General features: G+C 38.1%; 1 protein-coding gene across 1 annotated transcript in view; it reads left to right on the plus strand.

The window, feature by feature from the left end:
• The window catches only part of LOC126484228 (kinesin-like protein KIF11-A), a 222,204-nt gene extending 199,495 nt beyond the window's left edge, over window positions 1-22,709 (plus strand). Inside the window, exons 14-18 of the mRNA XM_050107647.1 lie at window positions 12,729-12,908; window positions 18,429-18,651; window positions 18,733-18,857; window positions 19,004-19,114; window positions 22,150-22,709. Of these exons, the coding sequence (XP_049963604.1) occupies window positions 12,729-12,908; window positions 18,429-18,651; window positions 18,733-18,857; window positions 19,004-19,114; window positions 22,150-22,266 (756 nt within the window). The 3' untranslated portion in view covers window positions 22,267-22,709. The remainder of the gene's footprint in view (window positions 1-12,728; window positions 12,909-18,428; window positions 18,652-18,732; window positions 18,858-19,003; window positions 19,115-22,149) is intronic.
• Window positions 22,710-26,120: the final 3,411 nt, after the last annotated feature.

A 26,120-nucleotide genomic window follows, 5' to 3' on the forward strand; every position in this document is an offset into this window, starting at 1 on the left:
TGTCAAAGTTGCTTATCTCAATGTATTTCCCCATTTGTAGCCCATATCTTTACTCAGGTGCTCCTCTGTTTGTATCTGCTCTGCATATATTTGTTACCACATCATAGGCCTGCAGCGCCACAAGGCAGTATCAAACATCACGGTGGGCAGTGGTCATAATGTTTTGGATTATCATTGTAGATTCACCATTGTCACAGGAATTTGATATTATGGAACGCTTCACAGGAAATTGATATTTTTAAACATAAAGAAATTAATGTGTTAAATTTGTAGAAGGCAGTGATGAGAATGGAGACTAAGGTCCTAAACATAATATTTCTTCATTCTTTTCTGTCGTTTTAGTATACTGTTGTTCCTGAAATATATGAGGTACAGAAATTGAGTCCCATTAAGAAATTTGAGAGATATTATTTACAATTGCATAATATTGTCCTAAATGGTAATTTGAAGTATGGATGTTAAATAGTCGTCAATATTTACAGAATGTCAATCTTGATACTGGAGAATTTGAAACATAATTACATCAGTGTAAAACCAGTCTACTTGTTACCACTGTCAATGATTTCTTGTCAGTAGGGCTTGCAGGGTGAACTGAACAGGTATACCACATTTTATACAAAGTCAGTTCGAGTAACTGCAGTGTAATCTTTATATGCTTGTGTTTAGAGATTTCTGCACAAAAAGCTTCCCTGTTTCGGCCTACAATGCCATTTTAAAGTGCATTTGTGGTTAATATAGATACTCTTATTTCTATATTACTTACGATCAGCATGCCATGCTAGTGCACCACTTGCACTGTCAGTTACTGATATTTTAGATATTTAAGATGGTTGTGACATTTTGCGGTCTACACTGGTAATTTGTGTAGTAAAGTATGTTGTAAGCAGTGAATTTATCTCAAAACCAGTATGTTGAACATAAAAACATCTGGTATACAATCAACACTGACTGTTGAAGAGAATGTAAAGAATAATATCATAACAGAAGCCAAAAAACACTTACTACCAGCTGAACATGTTAATACATTAACCATATCAACATTGCTGGCACCTGTATTCAAGAACATAAATTTTCAAGATGAAGGCAATCAAAACCACCAAAGATTTACTTTCTGCTGTTGAAATGAATGGCTCTAAAGATAGGCAAAACATGCATACATATAAAATAGCACAAGAAAAGAATAATTTGCAAAAAATGAACTGGAACTACTGTAACACTCCAGTTACTATCTGGAAAATAGCCTTAAATTTGCTCAACAAGATCTATTAGAAGTATGGAATCATATCATCAGTACTACCTATCAAAAAAAGAAAAAAAGTGCTGAAGGGCTGTGTAACCACAATGTCAGTTTTCTAAAAGACTGTTGTCAGAAGTAGGATATTGCTCTCTGTCAATAATGCTGTGGATTGAAGAAGAAACTCCTCAAAAATTGTATTTCTAGTCCAAAAGGTTGTGTTTTATGTAAAATTATTTATTTCTGTATTTATTGACTGATAAATATGGTATTAGGTGTATTTGCATGTTGCTTTTCACCCCATTCAATAATTAGCATCAATGTCTCAGGGTTAAAGCTTTGCCGATATCCCAGTTCCCTAGTTTCAAGCAAGGAATAGCAGCTTCCACTGTGTACAAATTTTTCAAACTTCAGTCCCTGCTTCGCCAGCATATTTCTCTTGACTTATCCCCATGAACTCCATCTGTGCACAAAGCAAGCCATTCTCATTCATTTATCCTCAGAAAATGCAGTTTGTGCCAATTCTTTTTAATCTGGGTATTAAGAAGTTACCGATTAAAGAAATAAATTAATAATAAAAATAATTTAAGCCCAGAAATTCATAGAGGAATGATTTTTGAAATGCATTTTTATACACAGTTAGTTAGTGATGTCGACTGCTGTTGAGCTGTGTGTCAACTAATCAGCTATTGTAATTATCCCCCAACCCCCCTCCCAAAAAAAATTCTGGCTGCTTTTCTCCCAACCAGATGACTGCCTGCCTTTGTTACAAAAGTAGAGGAGCCCACTGATACTATTCTGGCTAGTATTGTGACACATCTAGATAAATGGATACCCTGTCTACGTGTAAAAAGTTTTTAGTTTAGCCAGGACAAACACTAATTTGTGTAACCCATCTGTGTTACTGTACATTAAGTAAAGTTTGAACAACAAACCAGAACCGGCACCCAGGCAAATTGTGTGAATTGTTTAATGCCTTTTGCAAAAGTTCTTAATTGAGCTGAAATCAATTGCACCATTTGTATGTGCGCTGTTCAGATTTTATTTACAAAAAGAGTCGCCCTTCAGTAACTCCGTATTGGAGAGAGACTGGTGGTTCAAATTTGGTCCACCATTGCATCAGTCCTTAGTTTTAAGTGTTAAAAAATCTTAATTCATTTGAATTTTACATCCATAAAACATGTTTTTCTGGGAGGTTTTTGGACCGCACCACTTGTGTACTTCAAGATTTTGCGACACTGTTCAAACAATATAGGAAGGTAACTAAAAGGGTAAAGTAAAATTGAAATTTTTTTATCCTATAATCCTTATCCGTTCTTCAGATACGACAATTTAAAGTTCAGCTAAATGTAGCACATAAGTCATTCTTATGTGAATTGAATGTGCAGAAATGGTTTAAAGTGAATCAAATTAAAAAAAGGATTCTTACAATGAAATTGGAAAGTCACTTAAAGTCTAGCTTCATTTGGATTTTACATGCAATGTAAAATGTGCCACCTGTGTGTTTCAAACTTGCGCGAATCGGCTCGAATTTTGAAAGATGTTAGAAAAACTTGTAATTATTGGTCAGCCTGTTGTTTTGTGAAAGATTGTTCCTGTGCTATGATGTAGCAGTCTAGAAGTTGACTATCACTTCATTGTTCATACATTGAAGATTCTATGAACCAGTGGCTTAAAATCGTCGAAAAATCTTTGTATGTGCAAAACAATGCATGTACGGAACCAGATTATGCCCATTCCTCTCCTGAACCTATCCCATGTTAAATGTGTGTAAGAACAAATAGAGAGAAATTGATGTGCTTCTGGAGAGTGAGATGCATCTTCAATATGAAGTATCCTAGAATGAGGGTGCATGCAGCCTAAACTTTAATGAAACAGTGTGTCAAATTGCATGACATGACAAATGCCATGTTGGATGATACGATGTCATGTATGATGTTATTGGCATAATCCGTATCACTTCAGGCAGGTTGGGTTACCTTCATAGCCTCAGATGTTATTGAATTTAGCATTTGTTAAAATTCAGGGGTAAATAAGAAACTTTATGAAAAAAAAATAATCCTGCCTCAAGATACAGGCCTCCAAAGATAAATGCTTTATGAGTACAATGGTATCCTCTGTTTGGACATATGTCAGTGCTCTCTTAATGTCACCTTTTGAATTATTTTTTTTTTATAATATAGTTTTTTAAATCCAGAAAAGTTACATTTTTCTGTTGGTTAGTACCATGTAGTACTATTTTCGCTGTAAAGGAGAGCTTCCACTTTCATGTTGGATAGGTTTTATTTTAAAAAATGACCCTTTTTTTTTATATAGGGATAAAGTATGTCTCCACCGATGTTGTTTCTTGCTGATTTCTTTGTTGCAGTTATTTCTTACACTTTGTTGTAGTTTCTTGTCAGTTTCCTTGTTGTGGTTGTTCATTTCAGGTTTCTGTATCGTAGTTGTTCAGTGTTAATTTGTTTACCGAAGAGGCTTCCAAGAAGTCTGATACTGTCCAGTGAGATCCGTATTTTCGCGATGAATTTGCCACTAGACACAGGTGCAGTGTGTTTTGTGAAAAGTACTGTTTTAAATGTCTTCTGACAGAAGCCACAGGAAAGGGCAAAGGAATTACTAAAGCTATGGATGAATACACTACAGCAAACTGACCACACTATTCAAAGTAGAAAGTCCATCTTCAGAAGAAAATGAACCAAAGCACTGTTGTACCTCTTGCTAGGAATTTTTCACAAATATCAATTCTTCAGAAGAAAATTAACCAAAGCCCTGTTGCACCTGTTGCCAGGAATTTTTCACAAATATCAATTCAGCTGTTGAATATTGTGCACCCAACAGTGAAAATATGCAAGTTCTAACTAATATTCCAGAGACATTTTTCAAAGAAAGCAATTTTGAACCACGTTCCACCAGTATCAAAGTACATGGTAGACAAATCAAGAAATGTGAGTTCTGTAAAAGGAGTCTCAGAAAGACCAGATCCCTATTATGGTCATCCTGTGGAAGCAGCTCAAGTTCAAATAGTGCAGTCATTTTATCTGGAAGGTAAATGGGACTTATCGGCAAAGCGCTGACAAAAAATACACTATAACTGTAACAGTTGAAGGTCAAAAAGTTGTGGAAGTGAAGAGGTACATAACTTGCAGTATTAAAGAAACTTTTTCAATTTATAAGAGCACCTATACAACTTCACATGTTGGAAGATCAAAATTTTATGCTCTATGACCTAAGTAGGTAGTTCCACATCCACCTAGAGATGTCTGTTTATGTGTGTACTGTGCGAATTTGAACTTTGCGTAGTAACTTTGAAGAACTTACTGGAGCACGTGACAGATGACACCATGGTTGAGCATGTGAAGTCGTAAGTAGTCTGTGGCGTAAAGCAAGAGACTTATTTATTTCAAGAATGTGATCACTCCCCTGGAAAGGGAGGACTGTCTTTACAGACATAGCCGATAACTGTGCAGAAATTACATATGCGATATGGAGTAAATACACTAATTAAGAAAACTGTTGCCTTTGACAGTTTCATTGATGAACTTGGTAAATGGTCAGTGAAAACAGTAACACATCAGCGTCTGAAGAAATTGCAACAACACCACATTGCAGAAGTGTAAGGGTGTGTACAGGCTGAAGAACTACATGCAGTGCTTCACTGGTCCATAATTCTACCATGAGAAGTACAAGGGTACCATTGGAGTAAAGACCAAGTTTCAATTTTTACAGGAGTGACATATTTTCAAAATAAGAGCACAAGTGTTGCAGTTATACGTGATGACACAGGACATGACTCAGCACATGCTTTGCTAGCAATGCGCAAAATTCTTCAACTGCAAACAGGGGAGAGATTATCATCATTATTTCTGATTATGCTCCTAGTCATTTTAAAAATCGTTACCAGCTATTTGAATTGAGTAAGTCACTTGTGCCAACTGACTGGGTATACAGTGCTAGTGGTCATGGGAAGAGGCCTTGTGATGGTGTATGAGGCCTGCTGAAGCACCATGTTACAAAACATAATCTTTCCAGACCAAATACAGCTGCGATTCAGAATGCTGAGGATTTTATGAGGATTGTGAAAGCCTACACATCCTCAGCTCTCCTCCTTTTGTCCAAAGGGGAAATCAAAGAATTCCATGAGCAGAAAAAGAAGAATGGTCCAAACAAACCTGCTCCTGTGAAAGGAACTCAGAAGACTACATTTTTGGACTTAAAGTGTAGGCAGATTCATATTGCATGCACTTTAAAGAGCAAGAAAGAAGAAATTTCGTTCGTTCGGCCAACACCTCAGAAACAGCAGGATAATATTGAGATTCACAACCTGAGAAGGGGGATGTTTGTGGCATGTGTGTATTACTGTGACTGGTGGATTGCAGACACTGTAGGCACTGGTTAAGAGTTAAACGAAATTGTAGTGAACTTAATGCTACCACATGGACCAGCTGCTGGATATAGGTTTCCAGGTGATGGACAAAAACAATGCCATCAGTGCTCAGTTCCTGTTCACAATATTATGAAGATTGAAGATTATAAGTGCTCAAGTTCCTATTGGTTCAACAGGACGGCATCTCACTATATCAAAGGAAGATACTGAAGCAGTCGAACACGTTTTTAGGTCATTGGCTGGCTAATTTCAGCACAAAACAGTGTGCACAGAAGTTGTATAAATTGAAACCTTTGTCTTTGGACCTATCACATACATTTTGGAACTATTTAAAATGCTTTAATAATGAGTCTCTTACTTATCGTTCAAAACTAAAATTATGTTAAATAAGGCTAGGTTTTGATTTTTATGAGCCTGTTATGTGATAATGTGGTAATTAAACAGGTTTTATGTATGGCAAAAAATTTCCATTGTTTATAAAATGTGTTCAAAAAAATCCACCAATTATAAAAAAAAGTTCTGAACTCTATAAGAACTTTGATAGATAATGAACGATTTCTTTGTAACCATGAAGCCATTATCTTTCACATAAAAAACCAACAGAGTGTGTAGAACTGTTTAAGAGATACAGCATTTTAAATTTTTTTCCAAAATTCACATATTCAGAATGGGATGCTCAATGTCTTCTGAGCAGAATTTTTTTTGGAGAAAACAAAAAAAGTGTGTTCTTTCTTTAGTCCTTTATTTTAACATATGCTAAATTCAATAACATCAGAAACTATGAAGGTAAGGGTTTTTCCTAGCCTGCCTGAACCAATATGGAATATGCCTACTTTACTTGATACTATGCATTATATGACATGGGCACTTATACCAACAAGTAAAAAAGCATGAATATGTTAAGATTAAAATGTATTTGAAAGCAGTCAGATAAATTGAATGGCTGGTTCCCTTCTTTCACATCTCTAACTCTGTCCAGGGTTTGCCTTTTTAGTACTATGATAAGAGCATTTTTCATTATGCTTGTTTATTACTGAATAAGGGTTCAGTACAGCAACCTACAGATTCATTTCACTATTTCTGAAAAATCTGCTGTTCATATTACTCTGTAGGGAGGAAAACTGCAACACCAAAGAATAATGAATGCAAAGTAATGAAATTCCAGGAATGTGTATGTCTAGGTAACATATGTAAGTGATTAACATTGCAAGATCGCAGGTCAATGTAAGTACAAGATAAACCTTTGCAAATGTGATGTGGTAATACATAATAACCGGTGTAACTGCCAGAATGTTGAATGCAAGCATGCAAATGTGCACGAGTCGGCTTGTGGAATGGTCAGTTAATAAAGGGACAATTAATGCAATTTGTGGATGATGCTGGAGTTGTCATCCAATGATGTTCCGTATGTGCTTGATTGGCAACAGGTCTGATGATCAAGCAGGCCAAAACAACATGCCGACAATCTGTGGAGCATGTTGGATTACAACAGTGGTATGTAGGTGAGTGTTATGCTGCTGGAAAACCCTCTGGAATGCTGTTCATGAATGACAGCACAATAGGTCGAATCACCAGATTGTTGTACAGATTTGCAGTCAGGGTGCATGGGATAACCACAAGAGTGCTCCTGCTGTCATAAAAATTCACACCCTTGACCGTAACTCCAGCCATATGTCCAGTGTATCTAGGATTTAGAGAGATTGGTTGCAGGCCCTCAAGTTTGCCTCCTAACACATGTGTGGCCATCACTGGCACCAAGGCAGAACCCTATTTCATTAGAAAGCACAACAAACCTCCACCGTGCCCTCCTGTGGGCTCTAAATTGACACCAATGATGTTGGTGGTTTGGAGTCTGTGGAATGCATGCTACAGGGCATCTCCTTGGTGTTGCGATTCATGTGGGTGTGCATGTTTATCCCTTGAGCTTTCACATTTGTGTCACAGTATCGACTTTGATTCTTAACAAATGAAAATTGTCAAGGTCAAACACTGGCCTTTGTCATGCTAAGGCACTGTTCTCAAACACAATTTTAGTTTCTCTGGAAGTTTTGTATCTGTGTTTCACTCAACTTCAGAGTGAAAAATTAATTCTGTATGATCTTCTTTAATCCCAACGACCAAATAAGGATGGATTGTGGAATTGTGACCATGAACAAAAGTTGAAAATAACACCAGCTTTGACAAGTTGTCCTGGCTGAGTGTTGCTCCTTGACCGATGAATTCCATTTTCAGCATGATGAGACACCAGTGTACAATGCTTGTTGCATGTAAGTTTCACTACACCACATTGATACATTACACACTTCTCTAAGAGAGGGACAGCCATTTGTTTGAATGGGAACTTGTGGTGCATTTTGAACTGTGACAATACTTGGTGTATATCTTATTAATTTCCTGTTCGTATTGTCTTCCATCCTGTCCAACTTCAGAAATAAAAGTATAGCTTTTTTCTAATTCCAATGAACTGAACATGTGTTATCAACTTATTTATTACCTCCCCCCTCATCCCCACTTAGATATCTGTATTATTTTTTGCAGATATTTACTGCATCCTGTTTTATTGATTACATTTTATTAACTGGATCCCTAATCAAAATCTTCTCCATTTCATACAACATTTGACTTCATACCCCAACTTACATACATCTGGTCCTCTTCCAAGTCATTAAAAATCATATTCAAACCTCAGTATGTATAAACCAGCTATTAAGCAAAAATACCTCAATATTGACAGGTCTCACAACTATATGAAATTCTACCTGGCGTACAACTTAGGTGTCAGTGCTAAACTGATCTGCCCTACCATTGAACCCCCCAATACCACAATTTGTAAACTCAAAACTGGTTTCCTCCATTTCTATCTAGTTACATCCGGGGACTTTTTCAAGCTAAGCCCTAAAGTAAGACAATATCTTCCGAATATCATTCCCACTCTGCCCACTGTGTTACCCTGTTAAACTCCATAACAAGACTTTATTTTTATTTACAAGTATCAAAATATTCATGCTGCTGCAAGACACAGAATTTTTTTTAGTGTTGGGTCCCAAAGCTGGAACCATTCTGTAGTTGTAATCCTCCTCATGACAGATACATTCATAACAAAATCTTGACCCAACTGTTGCGTTCTCTGAGGAACTTCACATCCGTTTCAGTATTGTAGTCATTTCTTCAGAATCTTCCCCATCCTGTGGACATCATTGTTGATATACATTTGTATGGTCCATTCTGTGTTTGTCAAGTGTTGGTGCTCTTGGGTTTTGTAGCGGCTGGTAATTTATCCTTGATTAGTTTTTCTGTAGTCCATTAAATTTCAGGCATGCAGCCGCACAAATAAAATTTCCTTCACTGATATTTCGGCCGCGTATCGTCCAGCCATTCTCAGAGTGAGTCACAAGACTGACAAGATGCCAAGCGCGGCCTTAGATGCTCCACCATGGCGGTACTGCGCATACGGGTCACAGATGCTGGTCGGAGCTAGAGAAATACGTTTACGCACGTGCCGCCTGTGGCGAAGGTGTACAGACATTCGATTCAATTATCGATGTATGATCAGCTGCGGTGACACCATGACGACTTCTCTGCAGTTTAATCTCTCTAGCTTCCGTGAAGACAGATTCTCAAAAAGAAGTAGTGGATGTTAAAATCTTCACATCACTGTAATTCATAGAATGCCCTGTACCAATACAGTGTTCGGCCACAGCTGACTTGTCTGGCTGTAATAATCATGTGTGTATCTTCAATGCTCAACACACCTCTCATGAACGGTGCGTGTTGTTTGACCTATGTACGACTTCTCACAATTTCTGCAAGTAATCTGATACACACCAGCTTTACGAAGCTGTAAATCGTCCATGCTAGAGTCGAGTAAAGCTGCAATCTTAGTGGGGGGCCGGAAGATCACCTTAACACAGTGTTTTTTCAAGAATACAGCTTATCTTCGAGGAAAGAGCACGCACATAGGGCAAAACCACACTAGATCTGAAGGAGTTACAATCTTTTTCCCCATCACATACATGCATTTTAGGTTTTCCATGGAATGCTCTACGAATTTGCTCTGGAGAAAATCCATTTGATTTAAAAATGCTCTTGAGGTGTGCGAACTCTTCTTGCAAATTGTCTTTATCGGGTATACAGTGCGCCCGATGCACTAAGGTCTTAAGGACACCTATGGTCTGTGAAGGGTGATGGCAGCTACTGGCATGAAGATACATGTTGGTTTCCGATATACAGCATGTCCTATAAATTAGCTACCAGAGGGGAGAGGGGACTTCCCATGGCAACACCATAATTCAGCTGCTACCTTCAAATGCAGATGATGTAGGTGTTCAGAAACAATGTCCAACTTCCAACTAGTAAAACGAATTAGTTCTCTGACAATACAGAACCAGCCCTATGTGAAATTTTATCTACTGTAGCATTCTTAACAAAGTGAACCAACCTTGCAAATTTTGGGACAACTCCCTGGTTGTGGAACTTCAGTAAGAAACTCAAGGAGCTCAATAGTCTTGTTCTCTTGTGTCGTAATTTGTCTGAACTATGGACCCATGAAACCATCTCCTCCCCAAGGAGGTACTTGATGTGCATTTTCACCTTCTCGCGGCATAATGAATAAGTCCATTAAATTTCGGGCATGCAGCCACGCAAAATTTCCTCCACTGATATTTCGGCTGCGTATTGTCCGGCCATCTTCAGAGTCAGTCACAGGACTGACGACTTTTTCTGTAATTTGCTTTTTTTATTTGTTGTTCAGTTTTCTTATTGTTTGTGCATTGTACCCATGCTCTCTAGCTATCTGATTCATTGTGGACATTTCATGTGTATAGTTGAGTTTGTCCTATGGAGTGTAGCATGTACGTGAAACTTTGTGCACTTCAGTGAGTGGACTGGCTGTTAACAGTTGTACTCACGGCTGTATGTGTCGTTTGTATTGTGTTTACTGTTGATTGTGTGTATGGTGATGTACAGAAAATTTAATTTCACGATTGCTTTTGTCTTAACGGTGAATTCTATTTTAGGATGGACTGCATTTGTCCCTGGGTAGTTGTTTTATTCAGATGTCTGTTTCTTCTACCGTGCAAATCTCATCCAGTGTGTGCTCTGTCATGGCCAATTTCTCCACCTCCCCTAACCTACAATGTTGATTATGTTCTTTGATCCTGGTGTTGATCATCCAGTCATTCCGACATAAGGTTATCCACATGTGCATGCATGGCATGTGGTGTAACAGAGCCAAAACACTCAGAAAAGTGACAAATCAGAAAAATAAATATCAAGTTTGGCCTTTCTGCCATACATTCCCAGAGTGACAGACAGAATTGGCCGCATAATGTGCAAACGTGGGGTAAAGACTATTGTCAAACCAACAAGAGAGATCAAAAAGTGTCTTAGATCGGCAAATGAGAAAATACCCACTTACAGTGTCAAGAATATACAGCATACCATGCACATGTGAAAAGTTTGTCAGAATGACTGGACGATCAATCAACACCAGGATCACAGAACAGAAGGAACATTGCTGATTGGGGCAGGTGGAGAAATGGGCCGTGGCAGAGCACGCACTATAAGAGACAGACTACGTGGTAAAATTTTCCAACACTGAAGTTTTGGCTGGAGAGGAGAACTATCACACACACTTGTTCAGAGAAGCTATAGAAATACAAAAACATGGGAATAGCTTCAACAAGAAACAAGAAAGCTTCAAGGTAAATGGATCCTTGCTTCCTTTGCTGCAGTGAACGACCGTAGCAAGAGGAGAACCACAACGGAAATGACTGCATAGAAGCCCTTGGACATCGGCGCACCAGGTACATACAGTTTGCGACCGCGAGCTCGGCTCACGTCCACCACCAGCACTGGAGTGTGAAACTTTGACAATGCCAGCCACTTGTGCTGGCGAACATCAGAAAAATCGTCAGACGAATGTCAGCTGAAGAACCCGAGACAGAAGCCAATAGGCAGTTCGTTAGCAAGTGACCTCGAAAGCCTTAACAATTTTATAATTATATGTCAGTCAAATTGACTCCCCCTGTGAAGGGCTTATGGCCCAACTGCAGTGAGCAGTGAACATTGAGCATGTCAGGGGGGAGGGGTGGGAATGGGAGTACAGAAGAGGTGTGAGGTGTGGTGCAGGGAAGGGGAGGGATAGCAGTGTAGTGGTGGAGGAAGAGACACCAGTGGTTGTGTGTGTGTGTGTGTGGGGGGGGTCTTCATTTCTGCATATGAAGTGTTGCAGTCTTTTTGAAACATGCCTGCCTGCCAGTTACTAAATGCTTCCTTTTTGTGGTGAGTATTGATCTATCATGTTTCATATTGTTGCTTTGCATCCCATATTTTCCAATGCTTACAGATTTTCCAATGGTTACCAAGCAAGGTGGCGCAGTGGTTAGTACACTGGACTTTCATTTGGAAAGCTAACAGTTCAAACCCGCATACGGCCATCCTGCTTTAGATTTTCTGTGATTTCCGTAAATCACTTCAGGCAAATGCCAGGATGGGTCCTGACTTGCTTCTGCATCCTTCCCTAATCCCATGAGACTGAATCGACCAATTTTCCAATATATCGGAACAGGTTTGTGGTGCTGTAGTTTTATCTCTGTTAAGGGCATTTTTTGCAAGTCTGTCACTTCTAATTGCATTTCCAGAAGTACATTATTGGGTGTAACTGAAAATGAGGTGCTAAATAATTTTAATCATTTTCTTATTTACACAGACCCTGAAATATTGTCTCAAAAATCTGACAAATTTGCATATTTCACTGACAAACCAATTGTAGTAATGTAATAATGTTTATCAGAATAATAGTAAAAGTGGTGTGCAGTGAAGTATCCTTGAATCTTGTCTACATGTTTTATTGAGTTGTTGCTGAGGTTACCGATGTGTTCTTAGTAACTAAAAGTACATTCAATTAAGTAGTGTCTTATGTACAGATCAGTGTGTACTGTGCAAACTACATAACATCATGCAACAATTTAAAATGGTTAAAAAGAATTCTCTTACTTGATAATATCATTGCTTTTTGCATAAGTAGCAAATAGCATACATAATTATTTTATACATAATGTTATATTTGTTTGATATTTATCTTAAAATTAAATTGTTTTCTTTTTTCAGATTTCAACTGTTAAAAGTGGGATTGAAGAATGTAATGGTGAACTGGAAACTGTTGTAAGGAAAGCTGTTTCAGATACAGAAGGAGCATGGTCAAAACAATACAGCTTCATTGAGCAACAACTTCGTCATATATCAGAAAATATTAGAGAAGCTGAGAAACAGCATCAAGATCATACTCAAGTAAGTTAGTAACAAGTAATAAAACCTAATCTGTTGGTTGGCAATTGTTTTCATCCTGCATTTGTTATTGAAAGCTAATACTGTGACAGTTGTGTACTTTCAGAACAATGTAAAACGTCATTGACACAAAGTTACTCTAGTTTTCCTTCCCACTTCAGTCTCAAGTATTTTCATCCCTTTGCTTGTAAATAAACAATAATAATAATAATATTTATTTATTTATTTAAAATTATACATTAGCTTTTTACACAAAACATCAGCTATCCAGATTTAGTGGCTATACTGCAACCTTATTACCCATGTTTTATTATTTATTTATTTGACTTCAACCTACATAATAATAAAATACTTCAGGCTCATTCAGATCATGATGATATCTCAGGAGTCCTATTATCAAGCCTTTCACTGCTCAGCAAAAAAAGTAACAGTAAAAAATACTCAACAATGTACAGAGGGAGGTGGCAAAACCTGAATAAGTACACCTCTATCTCCTAGATAACTCTGTGCGTGCAGTAATTACACTAATCTTAACATCTCGATTCCTATGTGAGTGATATATGGAGGGTTGTTGTATATTCCTAGAATAATCATTTAAAGCTGGTTTTAGAAACTTTGTTATTAGACTTTCTCGAGATAGTCATAAGCTATCTTAAAGAGTCTTTCAATACCTTCAGTATCTCTCTTACACTCTTCCACAGATCAGACAAACCTCTGACCACTTGTGCTACCTTTCTCAGTATACATCATTGTTCCTTGTCAGTCCTATCTAGTACGGGTCCCACACACCAGAGTATCATTCTAGAACTGGTCGCACGAGTGAATTGTAAGCAATCTTCCTTGTAGACTGATTGCACTTCCCCAGTATTCTACCAATAAACAAGATTCCACCACTTGCTTTACCCATGACTGAACCTGTGTGATCATTCCATTTCATATCCCTACAAAGTGTTACATCTGGCTATTTGTATGAGTTGGCATTTTCCAACTGTGACTCATTGATATTATAGTCATAGGATACTACATTTTACGATTTTGTTAAGTGCACAATTTTACATTTCTGAACATTTAATGCAAGCTGACTGACAGTCTCTGCACCACTTTGAAATCTTATCAAGATCTGAGTGAATATTTATGCAGCTTATTTCAGATACTATTTCACTATAGAGAACTGCATCATTTGCAAAAAGCCTGGGGTCCCCACCCATTTCGCTGGGGCACACCCAAAGGTAGTTCCAACTCTGACGATGACTCTCCATCCAACATAACATACTGCATCCTCTCTACCAAAAAGTTCTCAGTCCAGTCACAAATTTCATTTGATACCCCATATGATCGGTCTTTTGACAATAAGTATAGATGTTGTACTGAGTCAAATGCTTTTCGGAAACCAAGAAATATTGCATCTGCCTGACTGCCTTGATCCAAAGCTTTCTGTATGTCGTGTGAAAAGTGAGAGTTGTGTTTCACACAATCAAAGTTTTCGAAATCCATGCTGGTTGGCATTGAGGAGTCATTCTGCTCAAGATACCTCATTATGTTTGAGCTCGGAATGTGTTCTAAAATTCTACAACAAATCTGTATCAAGGATATTAGGCGGTAATTTTGGGGATCACTTCTACTACCCTTCATGTAGATGGATGTGAGCTGTGCATTTTTCCGAGAACTGGACATTGTTTTTTGTTTGAGGGATCTAAGATGGATTATAGTTAGAAGAGGGTCTAACTTGGCCACAAATTCTGCATAAAATTTGACAGGGATCCATCGGGCCCAGGAACTGTGTTCACTTTTAACTATTTCAGCTTTTTCTCAATACCACTGACACTACTTAGCTCATTCATCTTTTCAATGGTTTGAGGATTAAATTGGGGCATTTCTCCTGGGTTTTGCTTTGTAAAGGAACATTTGAAAATGGAGTTGAGCATTTCACCTTTTGCTTTGTTACTGTCAATTATAGTTCCTGTCTCATTTGCTAGGCATTGTATGCTAACTTTGGTGCCACTAATACCCTTTACATATGACCAGAACTTCTTTGGGTTCTGTGAAAGATCCCTTGATCTTATTATACACCAGTGGTTAATTGCTGAATGGATGCATATGACTTGTGCTTAGTTTTCCTAGGAATTTTTTACTAGTTGTCCTGCAATGAATCATTTTGCTATCATGTTTTTTGAAGAAAATCTATTCTGTTATTTATATGCATATTATACAGCAGTATTATCATAGGATGTCAGTAACATTAGCAAGGACACCGAAAAAGGAGGAAAGCTGTGAGCAGAGAAAGCAGTGGGGATGTGGACAGTACGGTTATGTAAGACAATCTTTTTTTAGAGGACTATTGATTTCCTTAAACTGCATTTGGTAAGCCAAAAACGTCACAAAAATAGTGGCTATTATTCATTCATGAGGAATTTCTGTAACACAAACATAACTGATACAGTAACAGAATGGGATCATATTGCACACAGCAGGCACCATTCGTGTTCCTAATTTGTGTTTGGTGATAGGTGGAAAAGCCTACCAATCAGTGGTAAATGTTCCTTGTTAACCTGGCCACAGCAGTAAAAACTTAGGAGACAGTGATTTAGCTCTAACACCAGCAGAGTTGCACATCCCACACAGAAAACATGCATAATCTTAAGTGTCATTAAAATCTTAAACTGGTCAGTGGACCAAGAAGGAACTGGCATCACTTCTATTGGAGATATGCTCTATGCTTTCATTAGTTTTGTTTACGACAGAAAATTTTGAAGACAACATTTAAAAGTTAACTAAAATAAATTTTCTGATGATACAAAGTTTTTGACGTACAGGAAACTTTGTTACTGAATTTGGGTAAACACAGGTGAATGAATTCTTACGAATAAATCATTTTCATTCACTGCGAAGAGGATCTGTGTCGGGGATCTCAAACACATGATCATTTCAGTTAAGATATCCATGAAGCTGCGCTCACACATTAACACCTTGACAGTCAGCAGTTCATTACAAGAAGCAGAGCACTAGGGTTACATTTAATTAATTCTTGCATTTTCTGCTCAAACTTTCTACTTCTGTAAAAATTGAAAGGGTTCTTGTTGCTTGTGAAGCAAATTATGTTCAGAGGAAAGAAGAATAGTGATGACGAAGGGCTCCACCTCAGTACTGCGTACAGTTATAATGCAGACAGTAACAGTGTCACTTCAGTTGCATATCACATAAGAGTAATATAAATAGATTTTTCCATTGGCATCATAAAAAGATACAAAGGTGGATTCAGCTAAATGTGAACAGTACCTGCATAGCAGAACAGTATTTTTTAAAGTTTTGACCATTAGTAGAAAGGCTGTTACCAGCAACTGAGTAAATAACTTTCACATATTATTGAGGATTAAAATTTTAATTCCTGTTTGTATCAATGTTGTATGAAATAAAATTGGATTATTTCCTGTCGTTATTACCTATGGTGATATCTCTTATGTGTTCATTACTTGGCTGGATGTTTTCCACAATTTGCTTTTTCAGTCCTCATTTGATCTGTTCTGCACATGTTTACCAAAGTTTGTGTGTTTTTCTTCGGGTCCCCAAGAAAATGTCCCAATGACTATATAGCATACCATATTTTAAATGACAAGAACACATAATTAGTACATAAATGTTAGATGTGAGGCCGGAAGCATGACATTGACACAGTCCTAATGATGATTTTAATGCAGATGAATTGTATTATTTTTTGCGCCTTCTGCCTGGAAAACACTTCCGAGTTCATAGGAGAAAAATTCCAGGTGGAAAATTTAGTAAAGGGAGGTTAATGGTTTCACTATGTTGTAATTAAAGTAGAACATGTTCTGACTCAGTTTTCATGATGATGCTCAAGGTGGTGATAAATTTGTGATTGACTTATCTATTAATTGGAATTTACAAAACTAAAATAAAAATATTTCAATTTAAAGCAAATTAAAAATGTATAGTATTCTGACTAAGTTAAGAGTTTCCATTGACCATTTTGATTTAAATGTTGCGAGGCTGATTGAACTGTTCGTTCCAGATAGTTTATAAATGACTAGTATAGTACAAAAGTGTAGATCTTAAGAAGCCAAGAATCATATGCAACAACGTTGTTTCCATGTGATGAAATAGCTACAAATTTTCACAAAAATGACATGTCAGTCGGCTTAAATAAAAACAATTTGTCACAATCTCTTAAAATACCTTAGAGCTGCTTCATCCTGAAACATGTAGCCTGTCAGCAGAAGTTGTGTTGGACATCTCTGCTTTGCTGTGTGTAAAATCAGTTTCCAAATTTCTCTGTGCCAATGCGGTCTACCTCTCAGTCTTGCTGAGATGCACAATGGTAAACATACTTGTGCGCACACACTCCCTACATCACTCGCTCTTCACCTAACGTTGTGGCATCTTCGCTCTACAGCTGTCCTATATTTCTATAATGTTTACCACCCTGGCATATCTGATAAGGTTCTCTTTAAATCAAATGTGTAAAAGTTTCCAAATGTATTTACTGCTTTATCCAAAAAGTCATTGTCTGAAGTGCTGTATACACTCAAGTTCTTTCTCTCACTGAAGGCACTGTTATTCTTGTAAGAAGCTTCATTATATATACATTTACGCTTTGGAAAGAAAATTGAATAAAAGATAATTACAGTTAGGTGAAATATACTACAAAGTTTACACTGGAAGAGTTAAATATAAATATAATTGCAACTCTTCAGGCTTTCCCGGCGATCTAATGACATCTTGGGTTGTCGGGTGTTCTGCCGGATATCAGCGTCATAATTGCACGATATTTCAGTCACGTAGCTCGTGGCTTTCATCAGGTGCGACCTGAGACTACTCCTCGAGTGGACCTGGTCCAGTATTTATGCCTATGGCCTTCCCCCTCCACCAACGGCTGCAGGTGCTTCCTCTGTGGTCTGCGCCCATTCCCTGCGACCTGCTGAAGCGTTGCTGCTCCGTTTGCCATCCGCTGCGGTTCTAGGTGTTCCCTCTGCAGTCCGCGCCCACCAAACCCGCTCCTGGGGGCTTCATCTACGGTCTGGGGTACCGAGCGTTCCCCCTGCAGTCCGCACCCGCTCACCACGACCTGTTGGAGCGTTGCCGCTCCATTTTTCGTCCGCTGCGGCTCTGGATGTTCCCTCTGCGGTCCGCGCCCACCAGTCCCACATCTGGGTGTTCCATCTTCGGTCTGGTGCGCCTGGCAGTCCGTCAGGGGCTCGTTTTCCATCTCCATCTCCTCTCACATAGGAAGCGCCTGCAGCCGTTGGTGGAGCGGGAAGGCCATAGGCATAAATACTGGATCAGGTCCACTCGAGTAGTAGTCTCAGGTCGCACCTGATGAAGGCCACGAGCTACGTGACCGAAATATCATGCAAGTACAACGCTGATATCCGGCAGAACACCCGACAACCCAAGATGTCATAAATATAATTCTTTACATAAACAGTGTTAGTTAGTTTTACACATACTCCGTTTAACGTGTTAAATAACAAATTTTCATGCCTATTTTTGTATGTGTCTCTTCTACAGCTGTTAACTGGGAGTCTCCACAAGTCAGCACATGCTCAAGAAGTACATATAGAAGAACAACGCGTGGCATATGCCAGTTTTATTCGTGACCGTGTCCTTTCTCTCGAACAGCAGTGTGCACATATATCTGACTGGCAGTACAGTATTGATGGTCATGTGCAAGAACGGGATAAAGATGTTGAACAGTTCATTGTGGAATTGCTACGTCAAGATATCCCTACTGGTAATTTCACTTTACTACTTGCAGAATTTGTTATAACTGCTGCAGAGCCATTTGCTCTTAATTGTGTCCCTTGATTTGTAGGCACCACTCCGCAGAGAAGGCAGTTCAACTACCCGACAACCTTAATAAATTCAACACCTACAAAAATATTGGAAAAGTTACAAAAAATTCATGAAGCTGCGCAACTCAAAAATAAGCTGGATCAGGTGAGCTACATATTTTTGATGTGGGCTGTAGGAGAAAGTAAATGCACCATCCTGCCCATTGTTAACCTGTACATGCTGCTTGGAGAAAACAAAGCTTGAAATCATTATATATGTAATGCTTTCTCTATTGTAATCTTGTTTTCCAGGTTATTTCAGAAGATGTAGAAGCAGAGAGCACAGACTCCTCCATCAGTAATCAAGATGCAGAAAATATATTAAGGACAACCATTAGCTTACATAAAGCTAGGAGTAATGAGGTATATATTGTTTAGAGTTATATTTCTGCAATGTACAAGAGTTGCCCAGAAAGTAACGCACTACATTTTTTTCTCAGCCAAAAACAATGCTGTAAATGTGAAACATTACTTACGTATTATGTGAAGTCACCTCAGTGACTGCACCAAGTTTCTGCCACTTGCGACAGGTGGTGTAGCTGCAGGGCAGCTTCAAAATGGCGCATTACAAGTGACGTGCCTTCATTGAATTTCTCACCACAGAGAAAGAAACTGTGGGGAATATTCACACACACTTGTGCAAAGTCTATGGAGCAACTGCTGTCGGCAAAAGTACGGTTAGTCGCTGGGCACATAGAGTGAGGTCATCAGAAGGCGGTTCAGCAGAGCGTTAAGATTTGCAGCAGTCGGGAAGACCGTCCATGGCTGTCACAACTGACCTAGCCCCCTCTGACTTCTACTTGTTTGGGCCATTAAAGGATGCCATTTGTGGAAGACATTTCGAGGACGAACAGATGATTACTCATACAGTGAAGCAATGGCTCTGCCACCAAGACAAGGATTGGTACAAGCAGGGCATACAAGCCCTTGCTTTGTGCTGAATGAAGAACATAGAATGAGATGGAGATAAAGTGGAAAAATAGGGTGTGTAAAAAAACACAGTTCTTTCGTGTGTGTAAATCTCATTATGTTCAATAAAGGATTGTTAAAGGAAACAAACGTGGTGCATTACTTTCTGAGCAACCCTAATTTATTTTATTACTAAGTGCTTTCTAGAATCACAATGTGTGCAGTTACCACTGATGGGAAGTGGCAATGGCATAGTCCCTATCTCAGTAAGATTTATTGTATTTAAAATATTTTTCAGCCTTTTGTTTTACCTCCAAACATAAAATCCCAATTTACTCTGGTTTTATTATTTTGACAAGCTAAAGAAATCCCAAATATTCTCGGGCAACTTAAGAACAGATCTCTGAAAAAATTAAATCCTACATTCTTAGTGTGGCTGTCATGTTTTGGCTGAGGTGGTTGCCTCTAGATATTGTCTACACTGTGCGCTGCTTGGGATATTTGACAATAAAACACACACTTTCAACTTCTGTTCCATATTGTTGTTTCGGTAGTACTTTTGAAAGAGGATACTACAGTAATCCTGTGATTGACATTGAATTTAGCAGCTCAGAAAGTGAAGGAAAATGTGATGTGTTCATTAGAAATTGGAAGCCACAACAGTTCGTCAGTTAAGTGCTCACCAATGGTAAGAGAAAATACATCCACTGTGCTCCAGCAAGCTCCTCCAATGTTAGTGTTCACAGGAAACCTTTGTGAACGACTTCATAGCTACACAAACTAAAAAATGACTTAAAGTTTTTTGATATTTTAGTTGATGTCCAGTACATGAGTACACTCGGGAATTTATTAATGGAAATGTTCAGAAAGCTATAACTCATTATTTTGAGCTTTCAAAGCTATCTTTGTAAGTATATAAGTAATGTCATCCATTGTAGGATGTTTTTTATTAATAAAAATATAAGTTTTTTGAAGATAATTTCTTGAAACAAGCGTTTTGTTGCTTTTGTTGAAAATGTCTGGCTAAAAATTTCATGATCTGAGGTGACAGGGTAGGAAGGACAATATGTTGCAGTCTGAAGGATTAGGGAATTGATAATATCCAATATATTTCTTCAAAATGAATTAATCTATCCACAGGGAAGATGACTCAATGCTTTTGTTGGAGGAATTGTGTGTGTTCACTTGTGTGCTGACAGAGCAAGTGTCAAAGCATTCTCAAACTTCACTGATAAGTTATTGTTAGTGCATATCTGTGACATCCACAATTTTCTTCTGCAAGTGTGCAAGGAGATTTTATTGACACTGTTATAGATGAGACATCCCTTTTGATTTGGTTGTGTAACTTTTCAAGTTAGTTAGATATTTCACATATCATGTTAATAAAATATGTTCTGAAAACTAATGTCAAGAATCCTAAACATTTGGTTTTAGTGTTATAAATGTCTTGAAATGAACAAATTCGTGAGCCAGTCACTTAAAGGGTGGTTGTACAAAGATATTTACAACTGTCATACTAGCAGGTCTGCACCTCACACTCCAGTATGTTCTTGGGCTATTTCAAGGCATTTTTGTAGTCACTCGGTCGCAAACCTCGTATTGTGCCATAATGATCTATTAACAGGGTGAGGGCCGTCTTAGACACTCCCCCCCCCCCCCCTTTTTTTTTTTTTTTTAAAAAAAATTACCTGATTGTCTTCAGCTCGGCTATCCACCTTTGTGGATGTTTGCATTCACCTACTGACTGCCCCATAAGAATGTGTGTTCACACCAAACCTACCAGTGACCAGCAACAACTCAGCTTCAACAGCTGTCAACTGGTTAACACCAAAAAGTGTCTCCTGCAGTGTGGCCACCTGTAGACCCTGCATTTTACTCGATATCTCTTGCTGTTCAGACAATGATGGCACATCCTCTTGTCACTCAATAATACACAGGGCTGTAACGAAATCATATTGTTAAGACTTCTACCTCCCAATGTGCCTATCCATCCAACTTGCAACACATTGTAAGCATCGAAAACAATGTCCCATTTCCATAACACCCCCCCCCCCCCCCACACACACACACACACACACACACACACACACACACCTTCCATGTACTAAATTTCTGGCTGTTTGACTATATCCAGTTACTAATATCCCCTACTTGGATCAACTGTATTTTTTGGGGTTGCTGGTTCTGACATTCAACTTAATACTGTAGTACTTAAGCACTCAAAACAGATTAGTTTAATTTGAACTGAAACTTCTTGATATGAAAATTGTGTGCATACAACAGATATTTATTACAGAAAATTCATTATCAGTTGTGAAATTTAAGCAAATTACATTGCGTGACTGGGAATTACAATTTTCTAGCCCTTTCATTCAAACTTCAATGGTGTAAGCAACAACTTATTGGAATAAGTTTAGGTGGCACTAGATAACTTTTACCATATTTTTCCAAATGTTCCATTTCTGAATCACACTTCTATTTTGTTACAGGATGTTAATAAAGAGAATTCACGGCCTGGTGACAAAGAAACAAACAAGTTACTAAAGTCTGCAAGTTTAAATGATATGAAAGTCACACCACGTAAACCTCTGAATGCTAAAAACTGAATGCTTTTATATCACGACATTACTTGAATTTCTTTTGTACATTCCTGTAAGAGGAAACAAAGTTTAGTGAACCTCAGTTTTATCTTGCAATTAAATGTAAATTAAACATATATTGTAGCTGTGCGAAGCTGTCTGTAAATATTATGACAAAGTTTTTACAGCTTGTTTTAAGAGAAGAAAATTTCAGTAGGGTTAGGTTTCCACTGCCGTTTTTACCATCATACATGTGAATATTTATAGAAATATAATAAATTGTGTGTTAGTGTGCTAATGTTCTTTTGTAACTAGGCATTTATTTTAATTTTTTGTACATTCCTGTAACAAAAACTGGACTTGACAGCTTTGTCTCAAGTCTTACTGTAAATTGAGGAAACAGTGACATTATGACGCCAAAGTTGAAGTATTACAATAAATTGACTCCAGTTTGTAATGCTTTTATTACACATCATTTTTTTGTATTCCTGTAAAAGAGTGGTCCCTGTGTCAGTCCATTTGGTACACTTGTAGTAAGTCAGCCACAATCTGAAGGTGCTGCTTTACGGTGTACATGCTCTTGAGCTTCTTAGTGGAATATTCTGCATCCTTTCTGTTAGCAGCCAGATCTCAATACCATACTATTGGACTTCCTGTAGTAGGAAAATGGAGTGAGCTGCACAAGAAGACACTTTGGACAAATCACAGAATACACCAGTTGGCAATATTTTGTTGTTTAAATTTTCTATAATTTGATACATGAATAGAAAAATTGTAAATTTTGTGGAGAGATGTGTTTGAAAATCAAATTTGAGAAGTATTGTACTTTGCAATAGGTGTGTTTTTCTTGTGTACATATTATTTTCCAGCACCTCCATGATAGAAAAAAACAGTGAGACTGGCCAGTGCAACTGAAATTTGACTGTACATATGTAGCATTGGCATTGCTTCATCCTTTGCAGTATCATTGCCAGTCTTTTGAGCTTGTTTAATACATGGGTGCCTGACTGTGCTTAAAAAAGGAGCTGAACAATAATGGACATTCACATTGCTCAACTTCTCTTTTAAGTATTGCCTGAATTATTATTGTATAGTATTTCATGTGATGTGAAAATTTTCGTGATTCAAGACACTATTTTTTTTAGTACCATACTGTATTAGCAACAGAAAATTCTGAAAGAAATAATGTCAATGGCAGGGGCATTTTTTGCTGTAGAAATGTTTCTCATTGACTAAATGTGTTACATATTAATGCACTGCTCGCGTGTGTAATTCTGGTGGGAACATTAAGAGTGGAACACTGTTGTAAGTGATAAAGTAATAGTTTCAATTTATGTTTATCATAATTCTTCAGAACATTAATATTAAAATCTCTTCGAATATTATTTGGTTTCTTGTGTCTGCTAGGTATCACAATGGAGATTTTTCCTCCCAAAGATATATGAAAATATCCCTGTGGGATGTGCATACTTCGTAATTTTTAATTTAATGTTATTTTTAACGTGCATAACAACTTCTCCTTACTAAGTAAGGTAGCACAGCAATCAGCACACTGGAATCACATTCATGAGACAGTGGTTTAAATCCCTGTTTGGCCATCTAGACTTAGGTTTTCCATAATTTCCCTAGATTGCTCCAGCCAAATGTGGGGAAGGTTTCTGTGATAAGGACATTACTGATTTCCTTCCCAAACTTTCTGTAATCAGAGCTTGTGCTTGGTCACCCATGGCTGTCCTGTTGTTGAGATGTTAGACTCTTTAATCTTCCATTCTTCCTCCCTCCCATCCCTCCATCCATGCTTTCCATACAGAAATATCCAGCTACTATACAGTCCTCTAGGTTCAATATACAGACTCTTTGTTCAAACAAATTTTGGGCTTGCAGCCAATCATTGTCTATTTCATTGCATGATATTTCGGCAGGGCACCGTCAGTCATCTTCAGGTGAACCAATGAATGCTTGCTCCATTCCATTGTATATCGCGTGCTCAGAGTATTCCATTCAAGTGTAAAGATTGAAGTTGACAGATGGCCCCCACTTCAAAGTGGCAGTGCCCTCTCTGGTGTAACTGCAAAATTCAGCTGCTGTTTTACCACTCACCGCAGCGGTTGGTGCATTCTGTTGTCTTTGATTAGAACAAATCACGGAGATTATGGTGTTCCACACACTGTCCGCCACTGTCACAGTTCATCAGATTTTCCACCAGATGTATACCCACAGATTGCTTAAGATTCGTTGATTTCTGTACTTAAATTATGTTTGGGCAGTCTTATATATAACCTGCTTTTTTAAATTAAAGAACCACACCCACACAGACAGAGTGAGTTAATAATAATAATTATTATTATTATTATTATTATTATTATTATTATTATTGAAGGAGGTGCTAACATTGCCAAAGGTGATAGCTTTTGCTTCCGGGGTACTCCGAGTTAGAGGTAATCTCTCTCTCTCTCTCTCTCTCTCTCTCTCTCTCTCTCTCTCTCTCTCTCTCTCTCTGTGTGTGTGTGTGTGTGTGTGTGTGTGTGTGTGTGTGTGTCTTGCTGACTGACAGTGTGTCTTTCAGGGGTAACCATTTGGCAGAAATCTGTCATTGCTGCATGAAGTGACACTTACACTGGTATTTAAGCATATGTGGCCTAAGGAGGTGCGACTAATATGAATTATTTCGAGGTGTGTGGCTGGTGGATACCTTCACCAGAAGCACTTAATGCATCTGAGTTTGCACCTCTACAGTCTATCGCTAAGATTGCCACTGAAAAAGTCTAAATTGATTGACATATTAACCCTCCTTTAAACAGTTATATTTACTACTTCATTCTTGAAGGAAAGGAAGCACCATGATAAAGACTGCAGTATAATCAGGGTGTATACAACCCGAGAGATCCGGGTAAAACCCGGGAATTTTTTTCATCTGGGAGAAAACCGGGAAAACCCCGGGAATTTTTTAGAATTCTGGGAATTTTTCATTGTTTTAGTTTTCAGTTAAATTTTTGTGATTTTGACTGTAAGAACCAATGCTCTAACAAAGGATATTACTGTATCCCGCTTCTGCAGAATAATACTGCAGCAACAAAACATGAACGATAGAAAAAAAAACGAAAATAAGACTGAAGTCTCAAACAAAATATGCCATATACAACAATAAAACACAGTGCTCATACAAGCGTCTGCCAACAGCAAAGTTTGTCAAAGGCTTAAGGAAGACTATGCAATGCTTCCTAACAACAGATTGCCTCCGATGAGCGTGACATGACAGCTGTTTGCATTAGATTCGTTTGAGCAGTTGCGGGCGAGCTCTTGTGCATACGCAGTTGAGTCGCATATGAGTAGTACCTTCTCCCACTTCTGGCTACGGATGTGTGTCTGGGCGTCACTATCTAGTATTGCCCCAGTTCCGAAATATCGTAGATCACCGGATGATTCACAGAGCAGTCTGAGTTGTTGTCGGGAGATGGGGAGTCTCCACGTGACCTGTGTCTACATTTAGTGATTTTGCTGTTTCCTCTTCATTTATTGCTCTCACATTAAATGAAAACGAATTGGATTTCTGTGGCCGAGAGCTATCAAATGAATTAAAATACATTCGCATAATTACGGAAGGCTAAAATATGTTATTAGTTTCAGGTTTTATTTCCACCTTTCTGACAGTCAAGCATTAATTGCCTTGCAGAACAATGAAGTTATTTTTGTCAGTTTGCTAAAGAGATTCGACTTTTATTAATCTTTTGCCCAGAGGCAGTCAATTTATTTGAAACGAAGTGTTTAATTTCACACTGTTGGCTAGTTTCAACTGTTTGCTGCATTTCAAGTGCACGTTTTCCATCGTCTAGTTCGTATGGCATTATGCCATAATAAAGAACCAAACTTGAGATAATACG

This window comes from Schistocerca serialis, chromosome 1 (assembly GCF_023864345.2).
Source record: "Schistocerca serialis cubense isolate TAMUIC-IGC-003099 chromosome 1, iqSchSeri2.2, whole genome shotgun sequence".
NCBI lineage: Eukaryota > Metazoa > Arthropoda > Insecta > Orthoptera > Acrididae > Schistocerca > Schistocerca serialis.